Raw genomic sequence first — 22,527 nt, forward strand, 5'->3', positions numbered from 1 at the left:
ATAAGGAAAGACAGGGAACAAGATTAAATAAGGGTTCAAGTGTGTAAGAGAGACAATTTGGGTGTGGGGGATTCTGGAGGAGAAGTAAACTAAAATGTAGGCTATCTGGTCACCTTATCAATGAGGAATTTGTCTTCGTAGAGAACAATTCAGGCAAAGACCAATAAAAGCATGCAAAGCAGAGGTGTTAAGTGGAAACCCTTTCCTTCCTACTCTCTTGAGAGCATTCCTAAACCCTCCAAAATGAAGATCACACAAGGACCTTAAGAATGTCAGAGGAGTTACTATTCTGACATCTACACAACTATCTGGAGTATATCATTCCTTATGGCCTTAAAGAAAAGGCTCTACAAAATGAAAGATCAGTAGGCATAAGACACAACTTTGAAACCCAGAGAGCTATCATACCTTGCCAATCTCTCAACCATATTTACTCAGTAAGTGTTAGGCAGCCATATGAGAAACTGGAAAGGAAGAAGATAAATTTATATACCACTTCTTCAGTGCTTGGATCTGAAGGCTATGAGGTAGGGCTACTCTCAGTGGTGGTCAGGCCAGGTCTGCTCTGTCCAGCAGTGGCACCAACCCTCAAACCACCATACCTTGTGGTCAGGCACCAGGACAACAATGTCCCTCCTTTATGCTTAAACTTAATTCCAGAGACAACCAGCTGCTGACCCTCCAGAGAGTGCAGAAGAGAACTCTATTCTCTACCATACTGACTTCTCTAGCCTCGAGGATTCATCAGAGAGTAAGTGATGCCCACAACTACAGGAACTTGTTTACTGGGCAATCAGATTCAATATATTATTTGGTCAGATCTGCTCCCCCTGTGAAAAAATCTTAAAAAAAGCTAAGCAAATCTGTCAAGTATCCCAACCCTCTCTGCCTCTCTGTGGCCCAGGAGGTGAAGCCCAGCTGGGGATGGCTGTAGCTCAGGACTACGTGCCCAGCTGCTGATTGAGCCCTTGCCCAAAGATGGGCAGCAGCTTGCATAAGCCGGCAACGGGCCATTTGCTGCAGCATCCAAAGAAAAAACAGACTCAGTACCTCAAGCAAATGAGGCCCAGCACTTCCTGTGTGAGCTTTCCATTTCCTCAGCCAAACAAAAGAGGAGGGATGAAAGGAGACAGCCGCAGAAGAGAGTTAACAGGCCCGATGGCCCAGGATATGGGTAAATAGGGGTGGGATGGACCATATCTAAGGGACTTGTGGGTGTGAGGTGAGGTGACCCAGGAAAGACCCAGGCTCCAAAAACAAAGAGTCTGCCTCCCCACCCTCCACCCCACGAAAGGAAGGGAGGAACATTCTATGACCCTGCGCATGCTCAGAAGCAGTGTCTTCAGATACCTGGGAGAGCTGAGCCTTTGTCATTTTCTTTCTAAAATTGCAAATTACCTAGTCGGCATTATAGATTAATAGCCTGAGAAGTTTGAGGCTGTACATGTTAACTCTTTGGGGAACATGGCTGGGAAACAGCTGACCCCTAGCTAGCAGATCCGTCAGTTCCTTTGTGTGGCCCCAGCTGCCCAGCTCAGGGCTTAACCCTGGCTCCTGAGGCCCCAGCCTAGAGTGCATTTTGAAAACCTAGGAGGGTTTACAGAAAGGATGTAGAGGACTGTCTGATGCTGTGAGTCTCACTCACTCAGTTACAGAGTTAGAGTTGGGGGAGACAGGGGAGAGGTAGGGAAAGAGGGCCAAACAGTCCAGGGTGCATCTTGGGGTGAAGAACAAGAAAGGAATTTGAGAAAGGTGAGGGGGGGCGGGGCGGGGTTTAGACTACACAGTGCACATAGAAAGATCAATAACTGCTGGCTAGAAATCTCTGCTGCAGCATTCCCTCTGTGGGTCACCTACGAGTAGAGACTCACATGGATGGCCCCAGACCAGAGAAGCACCCCACTCCCTAGAAATGCTTTCTGTAGGAGCCTAGGTCTTCACACTGTATCCTCCAGTATTTTCCCCCTCAGAGGAGCATGGAGAATGATGAGATGTTGGGTATGGATGCTTGTTACCAAACACACACATACACACCCAACAGAGAGCCAGAGGAGCTCTGAGTGCACTACTCCTGCCAGAGGCCACAATACAAAGAGTGGAAAGGAGAGGGAAGGAACAAAGAATTAGATAGAGAGGCAAAGACAGAGACCGAGAAACTGAGGGGGGGGGGGGGGAGGAGAGGGGGAGGGAGGAGGAAGAGGAGGAGGAGGAGGAGGAGGAGGAGGAGGAGGAGGAGGAGGAGGAGGAAAAGAGAAAGGAAGGAGGAAGAGAGGTGGACAATCAACAGTTGACCAGAGATAGGCACCTGCATGCAGATACATTAAGACAATATTGTGCAAACACGAATATACACACACTGTGACACTAATACAGAGAAGAATGGGACACATGGAAATATGGATATAGATCAGGAGTCAGCAAACTTTTTCTGTAACAAGCTAGACAGTAAATATTTTAGGCTTTGCAGACCATAAGGTCTCTGCTGGTGCAGCATGAAAGCAGCCATAGACAAAGTGCAAACAAATAAGTCTGGCTGTGTTCCAATACGACTTTATGGACACTGAAATGTGACTTTCATATCATTTTCACGACTCATGAAATTTTTTTTTTTAATATTTTTCAACCATGAAAAAAATGTAAATAATTCTTAGCTCATGGGACGTAGTTTGCTAACCCCTGATATAGACACAAAAACAGCAGAGGCAGACAAAGAGACAGAGGCAAGCAGGCAGGGACAAGCCATGACAGACAGAAACAGGCAGGAGGGAGAGACAGAGGCAAGCAGGCAAGCAGACAGAGGCAGGCGAAGAGACACAGGTGAAGCAGGTAGAGGCAGGTAGATACAGGCAAACCCACATATACAGAACTCCTCCCTCCAACAGAGAGACACAGTCATAAATAAACACGAACACAGTATAGGTAGTCTTGTATACAGACATTTAGGCATGCACAGGACACAGTCACACAAAGAAACATGGACAGGATCAAAGCAGACATGGATTGACATGGACCCAAAATCAGACAGACATGGATATGGACACAGACACACACTGAAACAGACCCCTGGGGACACATGCACCCAAGGATAGACTGAGATACAGATACAGGTATGAACACAGCACATGGACACATACACAGAGAGGCATGGACAGGTACACTGAAAGACCCTTAGAATAGATCTCCAGAGACAGAAACACACAGACCCTCACACTTAAATATAGATAGACATTCAGACACATAGAGACAACCAGACCCAGACAGGCACACAGAGAGATACAACACACACGGAGATACAGACAAAAGAAATAGCCATTTGTACACTTAAAAATGATTAAGATGGCAAATTTGTTACATATATTTTTATTAAGTTTATCGTTATATATACATTTTTTACCACAATTTTTTTTTTAAAAAGGAAGAAAAGTCATATAAACACACACAAAAAATCTACATAGATATACCCAGGCATAAACATCTACTCCACACTGAAACACAGACAGGGAGTTGGGGGTGGGGTATGCTGATGAGAAAGGGAAAGAAGCAAGTGAAATAAAGAGGTACATGCACTCATCCCTCCCCATACACTACAATGTCGTGAGAGCAAGCAAGCAGACAGAGTGCACCAGAGCACAAAAAGCAGTGAGAGATAGCCTGAAAGATGTATAGAGATAAAGTAAAAGGGAGAGAGGGAGACAAAGTCTCTCACGCACACACTGACACTCAAGAGGTGGCTGCAGAAACAGTGAGCATGAACAATATGAAGTGAATGAGTGAGCAAGAGTAGGGAAAAAGAACAAAACAGAGCAACCTATGGAGTGAGAGAAAGAGAGAGACTGAGGAGGAGGAAGAGGAATACACCAGAGCATAGGCAAAAATAACCTAAAACATCAGGAGACAAGGAAGATGTTCAAGGAAGGGAAAAACCGAAGTTGAAATGAGGAGGGAAGAGAGAACAAGGGGCTGTGGGGGAGAGGAAACAAAGAAGAGAACTGGGAGGGGAGCTGTGGGAACACAGGTGGGCCAAGGCCAGCAGTGCTGAAGGAATGAGCAGGCTGACTCACTGTGAGGGCAGATCCAGGGATGTGGGTGGAGGATTCCAGGTGTCTGGGTAGCCGAGCATCCAGTCTGACCAGACTTTCACACTGGGTAGCAGTTCCTTCAGGTCCGGAACGAAGGAAGAAACCTTGATGTCATCTTGGTCATCCTCATCCTCAGGAGAGGATGGCTGAGCTGCAGAGGCAAAGGGGAGAACTGGGCCTATGTCTGCTGTGGCCCCCGAGTGACGCCTGGGGTGCTGGGGCTGCAGCAAGCTCTTAGGGAAGGGAGACCAAGTCCACAGGACATCTGGGCCCAGGAGCGAAGGACAAGTATCAGCACCTAAGAGGATTCTGAAAGGGAGGACAAAGAGAGAACTAGTGCACTGGGTTTGCCCCTGCAGACAGCTGTTTCTATTCCACCTGTGGCCTGGTTGAAGTTGCTATTCTGGCCGCTCACCCCCCGTTTCAGCTTTCCTTCAACACAGTACTGAGATGGTACCAGAGTTCCTGCCAAAACTGCATAACGTGAATTTAATCATGAGGAAATATCAGAGAAACCCAAATTGTGGGACATTCTAAAAAATAAATGGCCTGTACACTTTAAAATGTCAAGGTCATAAAGCACATAGAAAAATTGAGAAACCATTCCAGATTGAAGGAGACTAAAGAGATATGACATCTAAATGCAAAGTGTGATGCTGAAGTGGATCCTAGGCCAGAAAAACACACACACACACACACACACACACACACACACACACACACACATTTTTAGAACAATTGGTACAAACTGAATAAGGTCTGTAGATTCAATAATAGTACTATATCACTGTTGGTTTCCTGATTTTGATAACTGTACTGTCATGTAAGAGAATGTCCTTGTTATTAGGAAGTACACAATCAAGTATTTGGGGGTAAAGGGCTACCATGTCTGCAACTTAGAATCAAAAGGTTCAGAAGAAAAATAAGCCTAAGTACATGCGTGTGTATGGGAAGAGAGAGAACTTATAGCAAATATGGTCGAATGCTAACAACTGGAGAATCTGGGTGAAGGGTAAGAGTTCTTTGTGTAATTCTTGCAACTTTTCTATAAATTTGTAATTGTTTCCAAATTAAAAGTTACCTCCACCATCCCTCAAACAAAAAAAATAATAAAATAAAAGGCAGCCTCAGAGGCTGGACGCAGTCACAAAGCTAATGGGGCAGGAGGATGACAGAGGGGCCAAACTATTCACAAGTACTGATCCAGGAGCTGAGAGAAGGTACAACCTTCAGCCCTGCCTTACACCTCAGCAATCAGGCTTGAATTCTAAGGGCAGCCTTAAAGGATACAGGACACTGCACAACCCAAGGGATAAAAATAGTCCCTGCTGCCTGTCCAGTGTGGCTCAGTGGTGGAGCATCGACCCATGAACCAAGAGGTCCGGGTCAGGGCACTGCAGACTTGGTCCCCAGTAGAGGGCATGCAGGAGGCAGCTGATTTATGTTTATCTATCATTGATGTTTCTATCTCTCTATCCCTTCCTCTCTCTCTCAAATCAATAAAAACATATTTAAAAAAAAAAAAAGTCCCTGAAGCCCTAGCTGGTTTGGCTCAATGGCTAGAGCATCAGCCTGTGGACTGAAGGGTCCCGCACATGCCTAGGTTGCAGGCTGGATCCCCAGTACGGGGCATGCAGGAGATAGACAATCAATGGTTCTCTCTCATCATTGATGTTTCTATCTCTCTCTCCCTCTCCCATCCTCTCTGAAATCAATAAAATATATTAAATAAAAAAAAGTCCCTGCTCTGGTCCAGTGGGTCTCCCAATATGGCTGGTCCACAACCTTTATAGTACCCACCAGACAAAGAAAGACATATAAAGGGGGGAAACCAAACATCAATTATGAACAAAAAGGGAAATTCACTTTTCTGTGTGTTTTTAAAGTGACAGGAACTCGCAGCAGCTTAGAGGTACAGTATAAATCCTAACTACTGAAGGAGAAAAAAAGGAGGGAATAGTTTTACAAGGAGAAAAGAGGGCCATAAAGGTAATCAGATTGGACAAGGAGGTGGGACTAGTTAGGTGGGCAAAAGGTAGATGGGGTGTTGGAAAGTAAAAGAATGGACAGAGGGTGAAAACACTGAGAAAGCAGCGTGGCATCTGAGTTTGTTGGGACAGGACCCAGGCAGCTGGAAAGCCAACCAGTCAGGGGGCCCAGCCCCTCATCTGCTTACCTTTGGCAGACTCCTTAAGTAAGTGGGTGCAGCGCCGCACCAAGAGAGAAAACATGGCCAAACCCAGGGCTGCGGCTTGCTCCTGGATCACAGAGCGACACTCCTCCGAGAAGCAATCTGAGGAGAGGCAAATGAAACTCCCATCAGTATATGCTGGGGGTCAAGGGCTACTCTCTCCTACCTCACTAGTGTACATCCCCATCACATCACTGAGCTACTTTTCCTCACCCAAGACCACGGGTGGTAACAGTGCCTCTGTCAAAGGGTAGTTGTAAGGCTAATTCAAATAGTGCACCTAGCCCAGTGGGCATGGCTCAGTGGTTGAGCATCTATCTATGAACCAGGAGGTCAGGGTTCGATTCCTGGTCAGGGCACATGGCAGGGTTTCTGGCTCCATTCCCAGTAGGGGGCATGCAGGAGGCAGCCAATCAATGATTCTCTCTCATCACTGATGTTTCTCTCTCTCCCTCTCCCTTCCTTTCTGAAATCAATAAAAATATTTTAAATAAATAAAATAGTGTACCTGGAGCACTTACCACAGTGCCTGGTGTATTGGTAAGTACTCTAAAGGTTGTATTATAGGGATCAACTATGTAAATTCTGCATCATATTACTTCCTCAGCACCAGTTACTCCAAGGTGGGCAGTTCCAGTTGGAGCTGCAGGCTCTCTACCTTTAGTCAGTTGGCTACTGATAATGTGAGGCCATAGTAACAAGAACTCATATTTAATTAACTCAGTCTCTCTAATGTATGCATAACAGGAGTACAATCACCAATTAAGATAATAAAAATACAAATTCAAAAGTTATCTTCCTGAATCACTAACCTTTGGTTCTATCCTTACCTCCTCTACGTTCCTCCTTCTAAGAGAATACAGGACACTTACAAATAATCTATTTTCATTGAATGAATTGCTTTTATATAGGACAGTGTATGGCACACAATAAGCATTTAATCTGCGTTAAGAGTTTATTTTCACAAATTCTTTTTCCCTATGGCTAAAAGGTAAATCTGGCTCCCAACACTAACACCCTTTCCCCCTCACTTTCTCAGCCTGGCTAACTTCCTTCTGGCTACAGCTCAGTGAAAGGAGCCACCTTGGTGGTGGCTGGAGCTACTATTTGGCAGAAGCTACATATACACCCCAAACTGCTGCCTGCACATATTCCTTGAGAGTGGTTCTTCCTGATAGCCACTTCATCCAGACTTGAGAGGAATCGGTGACAAACAGGAGGCAGCAATCCAATCTGCAGCCTCAGAGGAAGAGACACCAATACACAGATGAAATCAGGGGCCAGACTCACTCACTCTGGCAACAGTTAATCTGTTAATTCCCTCTGTAATACAGGGGAGAGCTCAGAATCTCCAAGTGTTAAAAGGATAATTAGCCACATGTTTGATCTCTGTCCCTGCTTGCATTTTAACCTTGATAACCGAGGGAGAGCCCCCCCTCCCACTCTCCTCACTGACACCAGTCTTGTCGAATGAGGCCTAACTGAAGTCTTTACTGCAGGAGATGCTAACACAACCAGTTACTCCCAACTGTCTTTGCCACAGGAACAAACACAATTAGGGTACACAAAGTCAGCTCCAAACCACTTCAGAAAGCCATGGAAGTGAGAAAGAGCAGGCTGCTGCTCAGAAGGTCCCAACATATGAATAGCATCAGTGTAGCAATTCTACTGTGGCTTTCCAGCCATCCTACCATATGCCCACTGGCTCCAAGCATCACCCTCTCACTTTCTGACTCTACTGTGGCAGGCAGTAAGGAAGTGGTAACAATCCATGTGATTAGAATAGATCACCACTGGCAAGGCCCTAAACCTCTGTTTAAAGACAGAAAACAAGCATCCAAGAACCAAGAGGAGAGAGCATGGAAAGTAGGAAAGGGGAAGATGTATAAGCCATCCCAAGAAAAGTTGCCAACATCTGCCCTGTCCCCTTTGATAGGCAGCAGCACTGTCTAGACTTACCATCCCAGCTCAGCTCAGGCTCCTGCCAAGCACTACCAGCAGCCTGCCTCTAATGAGCAACAAAACCTGGAATGGAGTGAATAAGTCCAGAGGAAACTAGGATAGGACAAGTGGAGACCACACACTGAATACACATTAGTGTCCCCTCACCAACTGGGCATTTAGGCAGAAGTTACCTGCACATACAAGGCCCTTAGAAGGGATAGGGTGGGAGGGGTCTTAGCTCCAAGAGACTAGTATTTTGAGAAGCCCAAGGTTATAATAAGACACTCTCATTTGCCTGGATAAGAATAAGATGGGGCAGGGGGAAATGGTTTCACCAAGCCCATTTCTATTTTTATAACAAATGGCAATATCAGGCTAGACTATTTCTCAGTGGGGGCTAGGGTCCAAGGGGGAGAATAAACTGCTTAAGAACTAATGATGACCTCTAGGGGATCTAGGTTTGCTCATTTTTTAAGCCTCCTGCAATAAGGTCTGGAGACCAGGTGGGGGGAGCAAAAACTGGAGCCTCTTTGCTGTAAAGGTCTGGAAGGGCTCAAGTACCTCTCAGAGCAGCAGCTAAAAGGCAGCTTCATGACTGCTCTGCTGTTGGCCATGGTTGTATCACCTCAACTTTTTCCCAGTCTCCCATCTTCCCAGGAAAGGGCCTGATAGCACTCACTGCTGGGTTTCTTGTCCAACTGATGGGGAGGTTCAAACCACTAAGTTTTTCTGCTCTGATCACACAGGAGGTACTATCACAGCTATCTGGGGGGTCGGAATGCCTATATCTCAGTCAGCCCTCTGACTGACCACTTCATATGGAGTCCTTTCTGAAAGGCCTGCCCATCTCTACAATGTGCTCCACCCTGTGCTGGGTATTGTGGAGAACACGGCTACAAATGAAACGGACCCTGAAACTGTAGGTAATTTCAATCAGGTGGAAAACACACGCAGTTAGTTACCAAGTAACCATGGCAACTCAAACCCAGTGCCTCAGTGAGACATATTTTAAGTGTTATGGTACCTTCAAGAGATGCTCTTCACCTCAATTGGGCCTCTATGGGCTAGAAGCCATATGATGCCACTCCTTGAAAAGTATTCACCCTTATACAAGTAGATAGGAAAACAGCATCTGGATTCCCAGAGTCCACCCACTTTGGGGCCAGACCTGGGAAACTGGCCCCAGTCTGATGAATGCCCATATATATCCCTAGAGTTGGGCTGGGCCAGGCCAACAAATGATGTGGGGTGGGGAAGGAAAAAGCATTGTTTGCCTTGGTATTTGCTTGGGTTCCTCTGGCTTTGTGTCAGGTAGCAAGAGCCTGACATGAGCTGAAGAACTCATTAACATTGTGAAACAGCCTTTCCCCTTCTTTCCAAAAGCAGGCTTGCTCAGGATTTAGGGGGATGGTTTTGGCTAAGGAAGTCAGACAAAAATATTTCTTAACAAGAAAGTCACCTGAGGTTTTGCCCCTTCCCACTTGCTCGCAGATGGGCAGGTGACCACTGCTCCCACTACTCCTGTGGCCAAATACCTGCTCAGGCAGAAATAGTCTTCTCGCTCCTATGTAACAAGGAGACTTTCTCATTTCTCTGAGAACATATTCATGGAAAACATAAACCAACTGTCGTCAAAGTTGTATGAAATCAGGAAATGGAGCGACCGGGAGAAGGCTGCCATGTGGCCGGATGTTATGTATTTCTAATTAGTGCTATACATCTTTCAACAGCAAGTGTCCTTCTGCTGGGAAACACAACACACTGCCCTTGTTATTGTAACTGTCAGAGAAGTGCTTAAACAGATAATCTCCAGGAAAAGTGATAAACACGTCCCCTCTCCAACCAGTGTGTGTGCGCGACGATGCTGCCAAAGCAAAGCTGTGCTTGACGGCTCCAGGATGGCAAAGCATCCTCCTGCAGGAAATGGGAGTGAGGCACGAGGGGTGGAGAAGGAAGAGGAGGGGAGGAAAGGCCGGCCCACCTGTGTGGACCCTTTAAGCCCAGCAAAGGGACAGAAGTTCAGAACCATCACTTCTGATCTACTCCTGGATCAGGGACAGATTTGGAGGAAACCAGTATCATTAGGGATGAGATTTGGCTGGTCAAAAAAATAAATAGATCTGGCAGCAATGAAACAAGCAGAGTTCCCCTGGTGCACACAGCCAGCTTCCTGGCAAGAGGAGAAGAAGAGTAATGAAGGGAAGACACAGGATGATGACACACATAGGTCTGATACCCTGACAGCAACAGAAGGGATTCAGAGGGCACTGGGGACCATTAGCCATCCCAGCAGAGAATGCTTGGCTGCTTCACTAACAGCTGGAGAAGAATGCAGGCAAGACCTCTTATTCACGGATTCTCTCCCCACTGGCTCTTCCCAAAGAGAGGAAATAAATGGTCAGTCACCTCCAAACGAATACCACCTGGAGGCGATTTGTTGGCTCTTATGTCTCAGACATAAGGCTGCTTTTCTCATGAGTCAGTCACCAGTCAGACACAGGACTGGCACAGTTCCTGAGCAGCCCACCAAAACCTCCTTGTGTACAGGAAGTGGGCAGTGAGAGCATCTAAGTGCTGCTGCTTGAGCCACACAGTTAGTTCTCTGTGGCAGTTGCTGACTGAAGAGGAGGTGGGGGAGGCAGTCATTGTACAGGAACCAGACAAAATCTCAGAGCAAAATCAGAGATGTCCATGCCATCAGGGCATAATTCCATTCCTTAAGGAGAATAAATGAGTCAGAAGACTCAAGCACCAATACACCTAAAAATATTATTCATGCACAATGGCAGAACATAGGAAGGCTGACTGGGTAGAAGGCAAGCCATAGCATAGCCCCAACCAAGACAGAGGAAGTGGAGGGTTTCCTCCCTAAGAGCCCTTATTGGCATGCCTGTTACTCCTTCTGGATTTTCTAGGTTTATAAAACACAAACTTATTTTAGTGGGTAGATGTGGGGGCAAAAGAAATCCCAACCTCCTAACCAAGTGACCTCTCCCATTATTATAAAAAATATTTACTTGGGGGCCCAATTTTGCAGGATATAAAGGAAAACAGGATCCTGTCCATAAGAGGTTGATAATCTAATAAAGAAGACAGAAAGAATACACAGATACCCAAATAACTACAATTCAAGACAATGTATCACATGCATAAGGAAGATGGAAACAGATGCTTTCTGTCACCAGAGGGAAAGAAAATCGTTTCCAGCTAGTGCGTATCAGAGGTTTCATGGAAGAGAGCACTTGGGAGCAGGGCTGCAAAAGGTAAACAAAGATGGGACTGGCAGGATACAGGAGGGACTGCGTGTACTAAGGAGACATGTAGGTAGGGACACACCAGGAACGTTCCCAGACGACAAGCACTGTACTCAGCCTGCTGTGTGGCGGGGACCACAAAGCACAGGGCCTGCACCGCCACAGCAAGGAACACAGACTGGACTGGACAGGCACTGAGGAAAGTACTTACTTGCTCAAGGTTTCTGAATGAAGCACAGGTGAGTATTGCACGACAATTAATCTAGTTAAAGCATGTAAGACAGATATGGGTAGCTAGAAAAGCGTAACAGGGAGGGAGACCAGTTGGGAAACTAAGAGGGCATGAACTTATTTTGAATTAAGAGAAGTTATATGTATAGTACTTCATAAACTTTATAATGTCAAATAAATGTCACATCTTTCTTATAAGAAAGGTGGAAGGTGGATTATAAAAGAGTGACTGATGTAAAAAATGCTGCAGAAAGAAAATCAAGAGAGGATGGAGATATGTGGGGAGGGAAGGAATGAACTAGAACAGGTCAAAAACTCTCTCACTGATAATCTCGGCAGGTTGTAGAGAATCCTGAGACCTCAAAGAAGGATAATACCCACCAAACGAGATCCAGGAAAGGGGCAGGAATTTGGGATTGCAGAACACCTGGAGGGAGGGAAGGAGGCATGCATCAAGGAGTCCCCAGGCTCTGGCCCACTTGGCTCTGGGCCAGTCCTGTCTTTCCAGAACAAAGACACCTCAGGGGGTCAGAAATACTTGAGGAAGACCTTGCATAAGGAGGCCTGGGAAGTCTGAACTGGCTCTCCCTGTGGAAGCTATTAGATATTCAGCACTTCATTTGTTTCCAATTCTTGTACGAGTGCAGCTCCAGGCTGTGGGGTGAGAGGCTCCTCTCTGACGTAACCAGGAAGCAGCTGCAAAATTAAGGAATCCCTCATGACATCATAAAAAAGGGTCGATGGTTTACTGGGGAAAGTATAAAAATTAATTACATATTCCCACATGACTCCCTTCCCCTAAATCTGTACACACCCCCTCCCACCTCAACATATTCTCTCACCAACAACATTCAGAAGCCACCTCCGTGAACAGGGTCCAAAAGGGCAACAAAACCCAGAAAGAGAAAGTTCTTTGATGTGCCACTGTCTGCCCTGTGTATGTGGAACTTAACAAGTGTACCTCACCCTGGAATTTTTATACATGCAACTTATTTCACAACAAAAGTTTTAAGCTCCTTGAGGAAAAGAGCTATGTCAAGACTTCACATCCTTGAAAGGTAGCACGATGAAGTGGTCCAAGAAATGTCTGTTGTTCAGGTACACTTTCTTCTCTCATTGTGAATCCTAACCATAAATGACACCATTCCACTGTGGCCAGCAATAATAACTAAGATATATTGAGACCTGTGTTAGGCACAAAGTCATTTATATATATTATCTCAAAGCTTTATAAAAGATTTGCAAAGGAGTAGGATTCTCCCTTTATGATGAAGAAACAGGCTCAAAGAAGTTAAATGACATGCCCAAGGTCGCAGAGTCAATAAGTGTTAGAACTAGGATTTGAATTTAAGTCTGTCTGCTCTTATACTCCTAGTTTCCATACCTGGCTTTCAAATGATTGCAATACAAGCTTCAAACTCCAACTGATCCATCCTCCTTCACCATAAACATGAAAATCTCAGACTACTCCAACCAAAATTCCGCACAGAAAGTTCTGAGATACCAACTATGTGAAAACCAAAATTTGAAACACAGTACCATTTACAATAATGCCAATGAAAATAAAATACTTAGGTATAAACCTAACAAAATATGTATAGAATCTCTATACTGAAAATTACAAAATGCTGATAAAAGAAATCAAAAAAGACCTAAATAAATGGAGAGACTTACCATGTTCATGAATTGGAAGACTCAACACTGTAGAGATGTCAGTTTTCCCCACAGAGATATATATGTTTAATGCAATTACGACCAAAATCTTAGCAAAGTTTTTTGTAGACCAAGACAAGCTTATTCTAAAGTTTATATGAAAAGGCTTAGGACATAGAATCTCTAAACAATTTTGAAAAAGAGGAACAAAGTGGGAGAAATCATTCTTCTCAATATTAAGCCAAAGAAAGGAAGATAGCCTGATTAACAAACAGTGATGGAGCAATTAGACACTCACAGGCAAAAATATGAACCTTGACCTACTCCTCACACCTTATGTGAAACTTAACTGAAAGTGAATCAAAGACTAAAATATAAAACGTAAGACCATAAAACTTTTAGGAAAATAATAGAAAAAAATCTTCAAGTGGCAATCTATAAAAGGAAAATTGATATATTGGACCTCATAAAAATAACTTTTACTGCAGAAGACTCTGTAAGAGGATGAAAAGGCAAATTACAGACTGGGAAAATATATTTGCAAACTACATATCTTACAAAGAACTAGTATCTAGACATATAAAAACTCTCAAAACACAACAGTAGGAAAACAAACAATCCAATTAGAAAATGGGCAAAAGATATGAACAGACATTTCACCAAAAAGCATATACAGATGAAAAATAAGCACATTAAGAGAAGTTCACTTTAATTAACCATTAGAAAAACGAAAATTAAAACTATAATGAGTCCGGCCGGTGTGGCTCAGTGGTTGAGTGTCAACCTATTAACCAGGGGTCAGTCAAGGTTTGATTCCTGGTCAGGGCACATGCCTGGATTTTGGGCTTGATCTCCAGTAGGGGGCGTGCAGGAGGCAGCCTATCAATGATTCTCTTTCATCATTGATATTTCTATCTCTCTCTCTCTCTTCTTTCCTCTCTGAAATCAATAAAAATATATTTTTTAAAAAACTACAATGAGATATCAAACATGTTTACCAGAATGGCTAAAATAAAAAATAGCAACACTACTACCAAAAAGCTGGTGAGGATGCAAAGAAACTGGATCACACATACATTGTTGATGAAAGTGCAAAATGGTATACAGTTTGGCAGTTTCTTCTAAAACTAAAAATGCATTTATGATATAACCCAATAATTATACTCTTGGGCACTGATCCCAGAGAAATGAAAACATAATTTTTGCACAAAAAGACCTGTACACAAATGTTCAGAGCAGCTTTTTTCATAACTATAAGCCCGGTGCACAAATTTGTGCACTGGTGAGGTCCCTCAGCCTGTCCTGTGCCCTCTCGCAATCCAGGACCCCCTGGGGGATGTCTGACTGCCAGTTTCGGCCCCAGGGATCGGGCCAAAACTGGCAGTCCAACATCCCCCGAGTGATGTGGTAGTGTGCAAAGCGGCAGGCGGCAGTGGAGGAGCCAGGCCCAGGTGCCGCACCACTCCCGCTCATTCAGCTCCTCTGGGGCTGCCGCTCAGTAGTGCTGCCACAGAGGTGGGAGAGGCTTGTACCACCGCGGCTGTGCTTGCCAGCTATGAGCCTGGTGTCGGGTACCCGTCAGTCAGCTGAGCAGCGCTCCTGCTGTGGGAAAGCACTAACCACCAGGGGCAACTTCTGCATTGAGCGTCTGCCCCCCTGGTGGTCAATGTGCGTCATTGCAACTGGCCGACTGGTTGTTGGGTCATTCAGTCACTTAGACTTTTATATATAAACTAGAGGCCCAGTGCACAAAACTCGTGCACGGGGGGGGGGGGGGTGTCCCCTCAGCCCAGCCTGCACCCTCTCCAATCCGAGACCCCTTGGGGATGTCCGATCTCACAATCGGGGACCGCTGGTTCCTAACTGCTCACCTGCCTGACTGCCTGATCACCCCTAACTGCCCCCTCTGCCAGCCTGGTCGCCCCCAACTGCCCCCCCCCCCCCCCCGCCGGCCTGGTCGCCCCTTACTGCCCGCCCTGCTGGCCTGGTCACCCCTAACTGCCCCCCCCCTCTGTCAGGCTGGTTGCCCCTCACTGCCTCCCCTGCTGGCCTGGTCACCCCCAACTACCTCCCTGCCGACCTGGTCACCCCCAACTACCCTCTCCTACTGGCCTGGTTGGCCGCAACTGCTCTCCCCTGCAGGCCTGATTGCCCCCAACTGCCCTCCCCTGCAGGCCTGGTCCCACCCAACTGCCCTCCCCTCCTGGCCCGGTCGTCCTCAACTGCCCTCCCCTGCTGGCCTGGTCGCCCCATGCAGCCTGCTGGTTCAGTTCTTTGGTCGTCCCTCACTAACCCCCCTGCCAGCCTTGTCGTCCCACTTAGCCTGCTATTCGGTCATCCATCTGGTTGTTTCAGTCATGACGGTCCCTGGCTTTTTATATATTAGGATAGCCTAAATATTCATAATAGCCTAAAATTGGAAACAACCCAAAGCTGTTCATAGCAGCTTTATTCATAATAACCTAAAACTGGAAACAACCCAAATATCCTTCAATGGGTGAATGGTTGGTTAAACAAACTGTGGAACATCCAAACCATGAAATATTACTCAGCCATTAAAAAGAACTACCAACATGCACTAACCGCAATAGGTTGTCAGGGAACTATGCTGAGTGAAAAAGGCTAATTTTAAAAGGTTACATACTGTATGATCCTATTTATATAAGCTTTTGAAATAATGTAATTATAGAGATGGAAAACGAGGGTTAGGATTTGAGGATGAAAGGGGGCAGGAATGGTTCTACAAGAGGTAGCATTAGGGAGTTTTGTAGTGATGGAACAGTTCTGCATTTGACTGTGGTAGCAGTTACATGAAGCTATCTGTGTGGTAAAATTGCATAAAACTACACACGCAAACATAAACGAGCGCAATCTAAATAAGGTCTGTGTATTGTACCAATGTCAATTTCATGGTGTTGATATTGCACTAAAGTTATGGGATACTAATGTTACAGAAGGAAGGATGAAGGTTGTACAGGACCTACCTGTACTTTTTTTTCAACTTATTGTGACTCTATAGTTATTTCAAAATAAAAAGTTTAAAATAAGTAAACAAACTGTTGGGGTCCAACCCCAGCAGGTCCAGGGGTCCCCAAAGGTGTGGACGGAGTCGGCGAAGAAGGAATGACACGGAGACAGCGTTCAGTTGATCAGCAGCCTAGTCAGGATCTCTAGCCAAGTTCTAGTCAGGATCTCCAGCGAAGTTCTGGTTAGGATCTCCAGCCAGGTTCTGTGTCCATGTTCTCTTGCTAGGTTCTCCAGCCAGGTTCTCCAGGTTCTCCAGCCAGGTTCTGTAGCCATGTTCCCTTGCTAGGTTCTCCAGCCAGGTTCTGTCCAGGTTCTCCAGCCAGGTTCAGTCACCAGGTTCTAGTCAGGTTCTCTTGCCATGTTCTATCCAGGTTCTGTAGCCAGGTTCTGTCTCTAGGGGTTCTCTCGCTAGGTTCTGTCTCTAGGTTCTGTGTCCAGTTTCTGTCCAGTATCTTTTGCCATGTTCTCTCCAGCGAAGTTCTTCTGTCTCTAGGTTCTGTGTAGGTTCTGTGTGTAGGTTCTGTGTGTAGGTTCTGTGTCCTGTTGTCTTGTTACATCTGTATTTATACCAGTTGATTCCAATCCTATCAATCTCTATTCCAAAGGTTAGGGTATTTCTTATCTCCATTCCAGGGAGTAAAGATTATGTAGCTTAAGCATGATTGTTCGTAGTTAAAGTGATTAATTACCCACCTGGCACTTAGTTAAGGGGTTTTATTCCCTCCCTAACTTCAGGGGAAAATCCCTACCTGGGGAAACAACCTTTCTCAGAGAGGTGACCTTGGTTAAAACACATAGTGCCAAGAAGGTGAGCAAACATATTAAGAACAGTATGCTATATATGCCAGGTCCCTTGAACCAGCAAGGATGGACCAGCTCCCGGCAACAAACAAAACCAAAAAAGATCTGACACAGGATTCCAGACACTTCTCTTTTACATAAAAAAAGAGCTACTTAACATGTTGGGGACATCTTCTCAATTAGCTGATTACTTTGTGCAGATGCTGCAGTCCCTTGTTCTCACCTGTGTGGCCTAGCCTGAGCTGCTGGAGATGCCCAGTTGTGTGGCTCCTTATCTGGACTGAGCAAGAAACTACCAGGGCAAACAAATGGAAAATAAGACAAAAGAAGGGAAAGTTCACTGAAGACAGAACTTCTGTCTAACAAGGAGTAAAGCAAGAGAACTTCATCATCAAGGCTATGATTCATTGGATTAGTAAAGTCCATGTCGAGCAGCACAAAGTGAAGATGATGAGAAAGTGAAGAAAGATGACAAGAAGAATGAGTTGCAGAAGCTAAGTGAGCTGTTTAAACATGTTCTTGCTGCTCAAAAAATAAGTAAAGGTATAAATCTCAAACTAATGGTATGTACATTCTTTAACAAGGGCATTCAGGGGGAAAAAAATTGCTTAAAACATGAGCCTTAGCACTGTTTTCTTCATAAATGAAATTGCTTATGCAGTTTCAGTGCTACATAGCTTTGGACCATTAATCAGATGGATATTAAGAAATTTTTTAAATTGGCAGCATCAGCTACAATACCGTGTTAAATTGCCTCTTTGCCAATAAATCTATAAAGATCAAACTTTAAAAAAAAATAGACTTCATTAAAATAAAAAACACTTGTTCTTCAAAAGACAAAAGGGAAAAAAGAAGCCAGAGAAAAATTTCTAACTAGGAAAAATAGTTGTAAAATATATATTTGACAAAGGACTCATACCTAGAATATATAAAGAACTCTTTCAACCCAAGAAGATTTTTTAAAAATGAGCAAAGATATATGGATGGCAAATAAATACATGCTTAACATGCACTTATGACAAGATGTTCAACATTATTAATCATTAGGGAAATCAAAACCACAAAGCAACTCCACACCCACTAGGATGGCTATAATCAGAAAGACAGAGAAAAAAAGTGTTGGTGAGGATGTGAAGTAACAGGAACTCTCACAACACAATGACACAAAAACTTTGGAAAACAGCTGGGAAGTTTCTTAAAAAGTTAAAACACACATTTACCAAAAGACCCGCTATACTACTCCTATGTCAGTGGTCGGCAAACTGCGGCTCGCGAGCCACATGCAGCTCCTTGGCCCCCTGAATGTGGCTCTTCCTAAGCCTTAGGAGTACCCTAATTAAGTTAATAACAATGTACCTACCTATATAGTTTAAGTTTAAAAAATTTGGCTCTCAAAAGAAATTTCAATCGTACTGTTGATATTTGGCTCTGTTGACTAATGAGTTTGCTGACCACTGTCCTATGTATTTACCCATGAGAAATGAAAGTATTTATCCACACTTGAATTTTCATAGAAGTTTTATTCATAGTAGCCAAAACTGGGGGGGGGGGGGGGGGGGAGAACAAATGTCCATCAAAAAGGGAATGAATGAATAAACTGTGGTATATCCATACAATGGAAGACAACTCAGCAAAAAAAAGGGAACAAATTACTGACTCAAGCAACAACATGGATGAATGTCAAAATCATTATGCCAAGTACAGAAGAAAGATAGGGGTCAGGACACGAATATGCTATTTGAATTATAGAAAATGCAAATTAACCTACAGTGCCAGAAAGTAGGTCAGCAGTTTCCTGGGGATTGGGAGGGGAAGGTTAAGGAAGAATAGACTACAAAGGAGCACAAGGAAACTTGTGGTGGTGAAGGATGTTTACTTAATTTGGGGGAGAAGGGCGATCCTCAGGAAACTAGTTTCAGAGGCAAGAGGGTCTTGGAGCTTAGAAGAGAGAGAGAGGGAAGGGGGTGCGGAAAGGTTCAGGTGTGCTCCATAGAGAGAGCTGTTTACTATCTTGATGGGGCGATGGTTTCACAAATGTGTACATATGTAAAAATTCACCAAAATGTATGATTTAAATATGTGTATTCTAAAATACATCAACTTATCTCAAAACTGTTTTTAAAAATGTTAAATAGAGGAATGACATTTGAGAGGCTAGTCTGACTCATCATTTCAGATTTTAAGAGTTCATAACTTAAAGGTGAATTTAATAAAGAAAAGTAGACATATACTGAGTGCCCACTATATTCCAAGGCCCTGAACAAGGTGCTCTGCATATGTTATCTACTTTGAAACTCAGAAAAACCCTGCAAACTGGGGTCTAGTTCCCATATTACAGACAAGGAAACTAAGACTCAGAGAGGATAAGTTAACTTTCTTCATCAAGGTGATATTGATTATAAATGACTGAGTGGAGAATTCAGATTTAAAAAAATGTTTTTATTGATTTCAGAGAGAGGAAGGGAAAGAGAGAGGGACAGACATCAAGGATGAGAGAGAATCATTGACTGGCTCCCTCCTGCATGCCTCACAATGGGGATCAAACCTGCAACCCAGGCATGTACCCTGACCGGGAATTGAACCATGACTTCCTGGTTTTTGGGTTGATGCTCAACCTGAGCAACACTAGCTGGGCAAGAATTCAGATTCTTGATCTGGTTGATTTCAAAGCTCTTTATAGCATGACAATACAACTGCTACCTTCTGAAGGTGAGAAAACAATCTACAGAAGTGCTACGACTTCTTCAGGGGACAGCTTGGCTTTCCCTCCACCTTTATATGGTATTCTAGAGTCAAGAAAAGTCCTGGGGGTTCTATCAATATATCTTGGTAAGACAGACAGCAAACCATTTCTACTCTCTACAAGAAAAAATAAAAGCACTTCTAAATGAGTGTGTAACTTTTTCCAGAAAATACCCATGCAGTTTAGAAATGGTACTCCTACAGATCCTGGGAAATAATCAATCAATCAATCAATCAATCAATCAATCCACACTCTGGCCATTTCCACCTTAGCTGTATCTCTGGATTGGTATTTTTGTCATTGAGAATTTCCTGGCACATTCCAGGGTTATTCAAAAATATGTCACCTCTTGGGAAAGCTGAGCTGCTGCCAACAGAATGGCATGCTGGCACCAGCAGAAAAGGGCCTGCCAGTTCAAGCATCTCATTTGAAAGAGTTACAAATTGATCTTGTAGGGCAGAGTTTCTGCTTCCACACTGATTACCTCTTTCCCAATTTGGGGGAAGAAAAAATAAGAATGGCAGCTTCTTAATTACATCAGGCAGGTAAGTCCCTAAGAAATTCCATCAGCAAATCTGGGGTGCCTTGTTTAAGGATTTATTTACTTAAGGTTGTGGAAGCAGAAGAAAAGGGAAGGAGGCATCCTGAGAGGCATGTCCATTAGCCAACCTACAAGGAAGCTTTTGCTGCAACAATGAGAAGGAATTAATACAGCTATATCCCTTCTGATACAGAAGGCAGAGTTTTGGCAGCTGATTCAGACAAACAGCTTGAAACCCACCTTTGCTGGTATGAAGTTTCAGGAGCACTTACGGCTTAAAGTAAAAGCTAATGAGACATAATGCCTGCAGACATTCTGATTCAGAGAAAGCTTCTTTGATATGGGAGGCTGAGGGGCAGAAGACTGCTCTATTTCCATATTAACAGATTAAATCCATTTCTTTTCATTTTATGGCTTCCTGAAGAATTTTTAAAGGAATTTGACAGAATTTACAAATAATACAAAAGAAAAAAAGAAAACAAAACAAAACAACCTTCTGAGATAGATATGGCAGAGAGGTACCCAGAATAGGAAGGGTTCTCTTGGATTCCTGAAAAGCTTCCAGAATGCAAAGATTAGAGTCATCAAATAAATCTTGAGGAGTCAGTACTGAAAAATGAGGCCAATGATAAGTCATAATTCTTAGGTGGATTCCTTGTGAATATCCAGATCTGCATATTCATATGGCTCTGGTCTAGCAATTCACTCTAAAAAGTTTCTCAAAGCTTTACAATTCATGATCCATGCCCAAACTAGAGCAAGTAATGACTCCATCCAATCCCACCCACCACGTAACATGTAGTTTTAAAATAGAAAAGAGGTCAGCAGAATACTCGTATTGGCTAAATAAAGCAATTACGTCAAAGAAGAAAGTAGCATTCAATGAAGGTGACTAGAAACCCAGCAAGGCATGAACTAGTCCCAACTCAAAAGCCCTAGAAAGGACAGCCCTTTTAGTAACAGCTCTTCCAAATTTGTATTCCGTTTGCTAACTGGTCAGTTGTCAACAATACTTACTGAAATCTATATACGTTATTTTGAACTAGATTTACATTTTTAACTTATATTTACTCTTTTATACCTATTCCACAAAAAATTTTTGACAATTTAAAGGCAAAATCACCTATAATGAAAGAACATTAGTAGATATAGAAAACCAGAACCAAGAAAAGGAAAATACAAATATGTCAATCACATGGATTAACAATCTGTCATGAATGAACTTAAAATTTGCCTCTGATTTTCCTGGCAGTCAAAGGAAAAAAGGAAACACCAACAATTGTATAGTTGTCATTATTGGAAAGGAATAAGTATATCAGTTGCTCAGGAAAAACAAATCTTTTCTCAGCACTGAGTTCTAAAATATTTTTTTTAATATGGACTCTATGCAAGGGATCCTGTATGAAAAAAATAAACAATGATCTTGAAAAGGTCTTTTTAACACATGGCCTTATACTACACATTGTTAAAATATACTCAAGAAATATGATCCTAAAGTTATCTGTGTTGTTAGACAAAATACATATGTATTACAATCTAAGAATGTTTTTCCAAAAATATAGATATAGGAATATTTAAATATTAATAGGTATACAGTGCTTTAAGAAAATCTTTAAAACTAAGTTAAAATAATTCTAAATTAGGAGATAATTTTTAGTTCAAAAGGATCCATGAAGGGTTTCTTTAGGCAGAGAGATCCCTGATGTGTAATCTATTTGTTTACCCAACATTCAGTATGTGACAAAGAGACTGAGTCAGAAAAATCCAAGTACAAGTGCAATTTATATGCAGTGAATGACTAAAGACTGAAGTATTCTAAAATCTTAAAAGAAAAACCCTAGATAAATGAGAAAGTGACATACACTATAAAAGATTCTTGTTTAAAAAGGGCAAAAGATATCTTAAAATATATATGCTATTAAAATACACATGTATAAACATACATGTATGGATATTAAAGGGAAATGGTCTAAACTAAATAATTCGATTTATGAACACTCAGGGGATATTTCTAAAACAAAAGTACAACAGCATGTTATAAAGCAAAGAGATTTAAAAGCTAA

The 22,527-nt window shown here is 43.3% G+C and overlaps 1 protein-coding gene across 13 annotated transcripts in view; it reads right to left on the reverse strand.

Moving 5' to 3' along the window:
- SMG6 (SMG6 nonsense mediated mRNA decay factor) overlaps positions 1-22,527 on the reverse strand; it is a 220,316-nt gene that overhangs the window by 115,671 nt on the left and 82,118 nt on the right. For all 13 annotated transcript variants that reach the window (XR_004972925.1, XM_036341029.1, XM_036341028.1 and 10 more), the window contains 2 exons: positions 6,256-6,372; positions 4,062-4,230 (listed from right to left, as the gene is read on the reverse strand). Coding sequence is in view for 12 of the 13 variants with exons in the window: in XM_036341029.1 (XP_036196922.1) it covers positions 4,062-4,230; positions 6,256-6,372 (286 nt within the window). In the remaining variant the exon portion in view is untranslated. The remainder of the gene's footprint in view (positions 1-4,061; positions 4,231-6,255; positions 6,373-22,527) is intronic.

The sequence above is a fragment of the Myotis myotis genome, unplaced genomic scaffold (assembly GCF_014108235.1).
Source record: "Myotis myotis isolate mMyoMyo1 unplaced genomic scaffold, mMyoMyo1.p scaffold_m19_p_17, whole genome shotgun sequence".
Lineage (NCBI taxonomy): Eukaryota > Metazoa > Chordata > Mammalia > Chiroptera > Vespertilionidae > Myotis > Myotis myotis.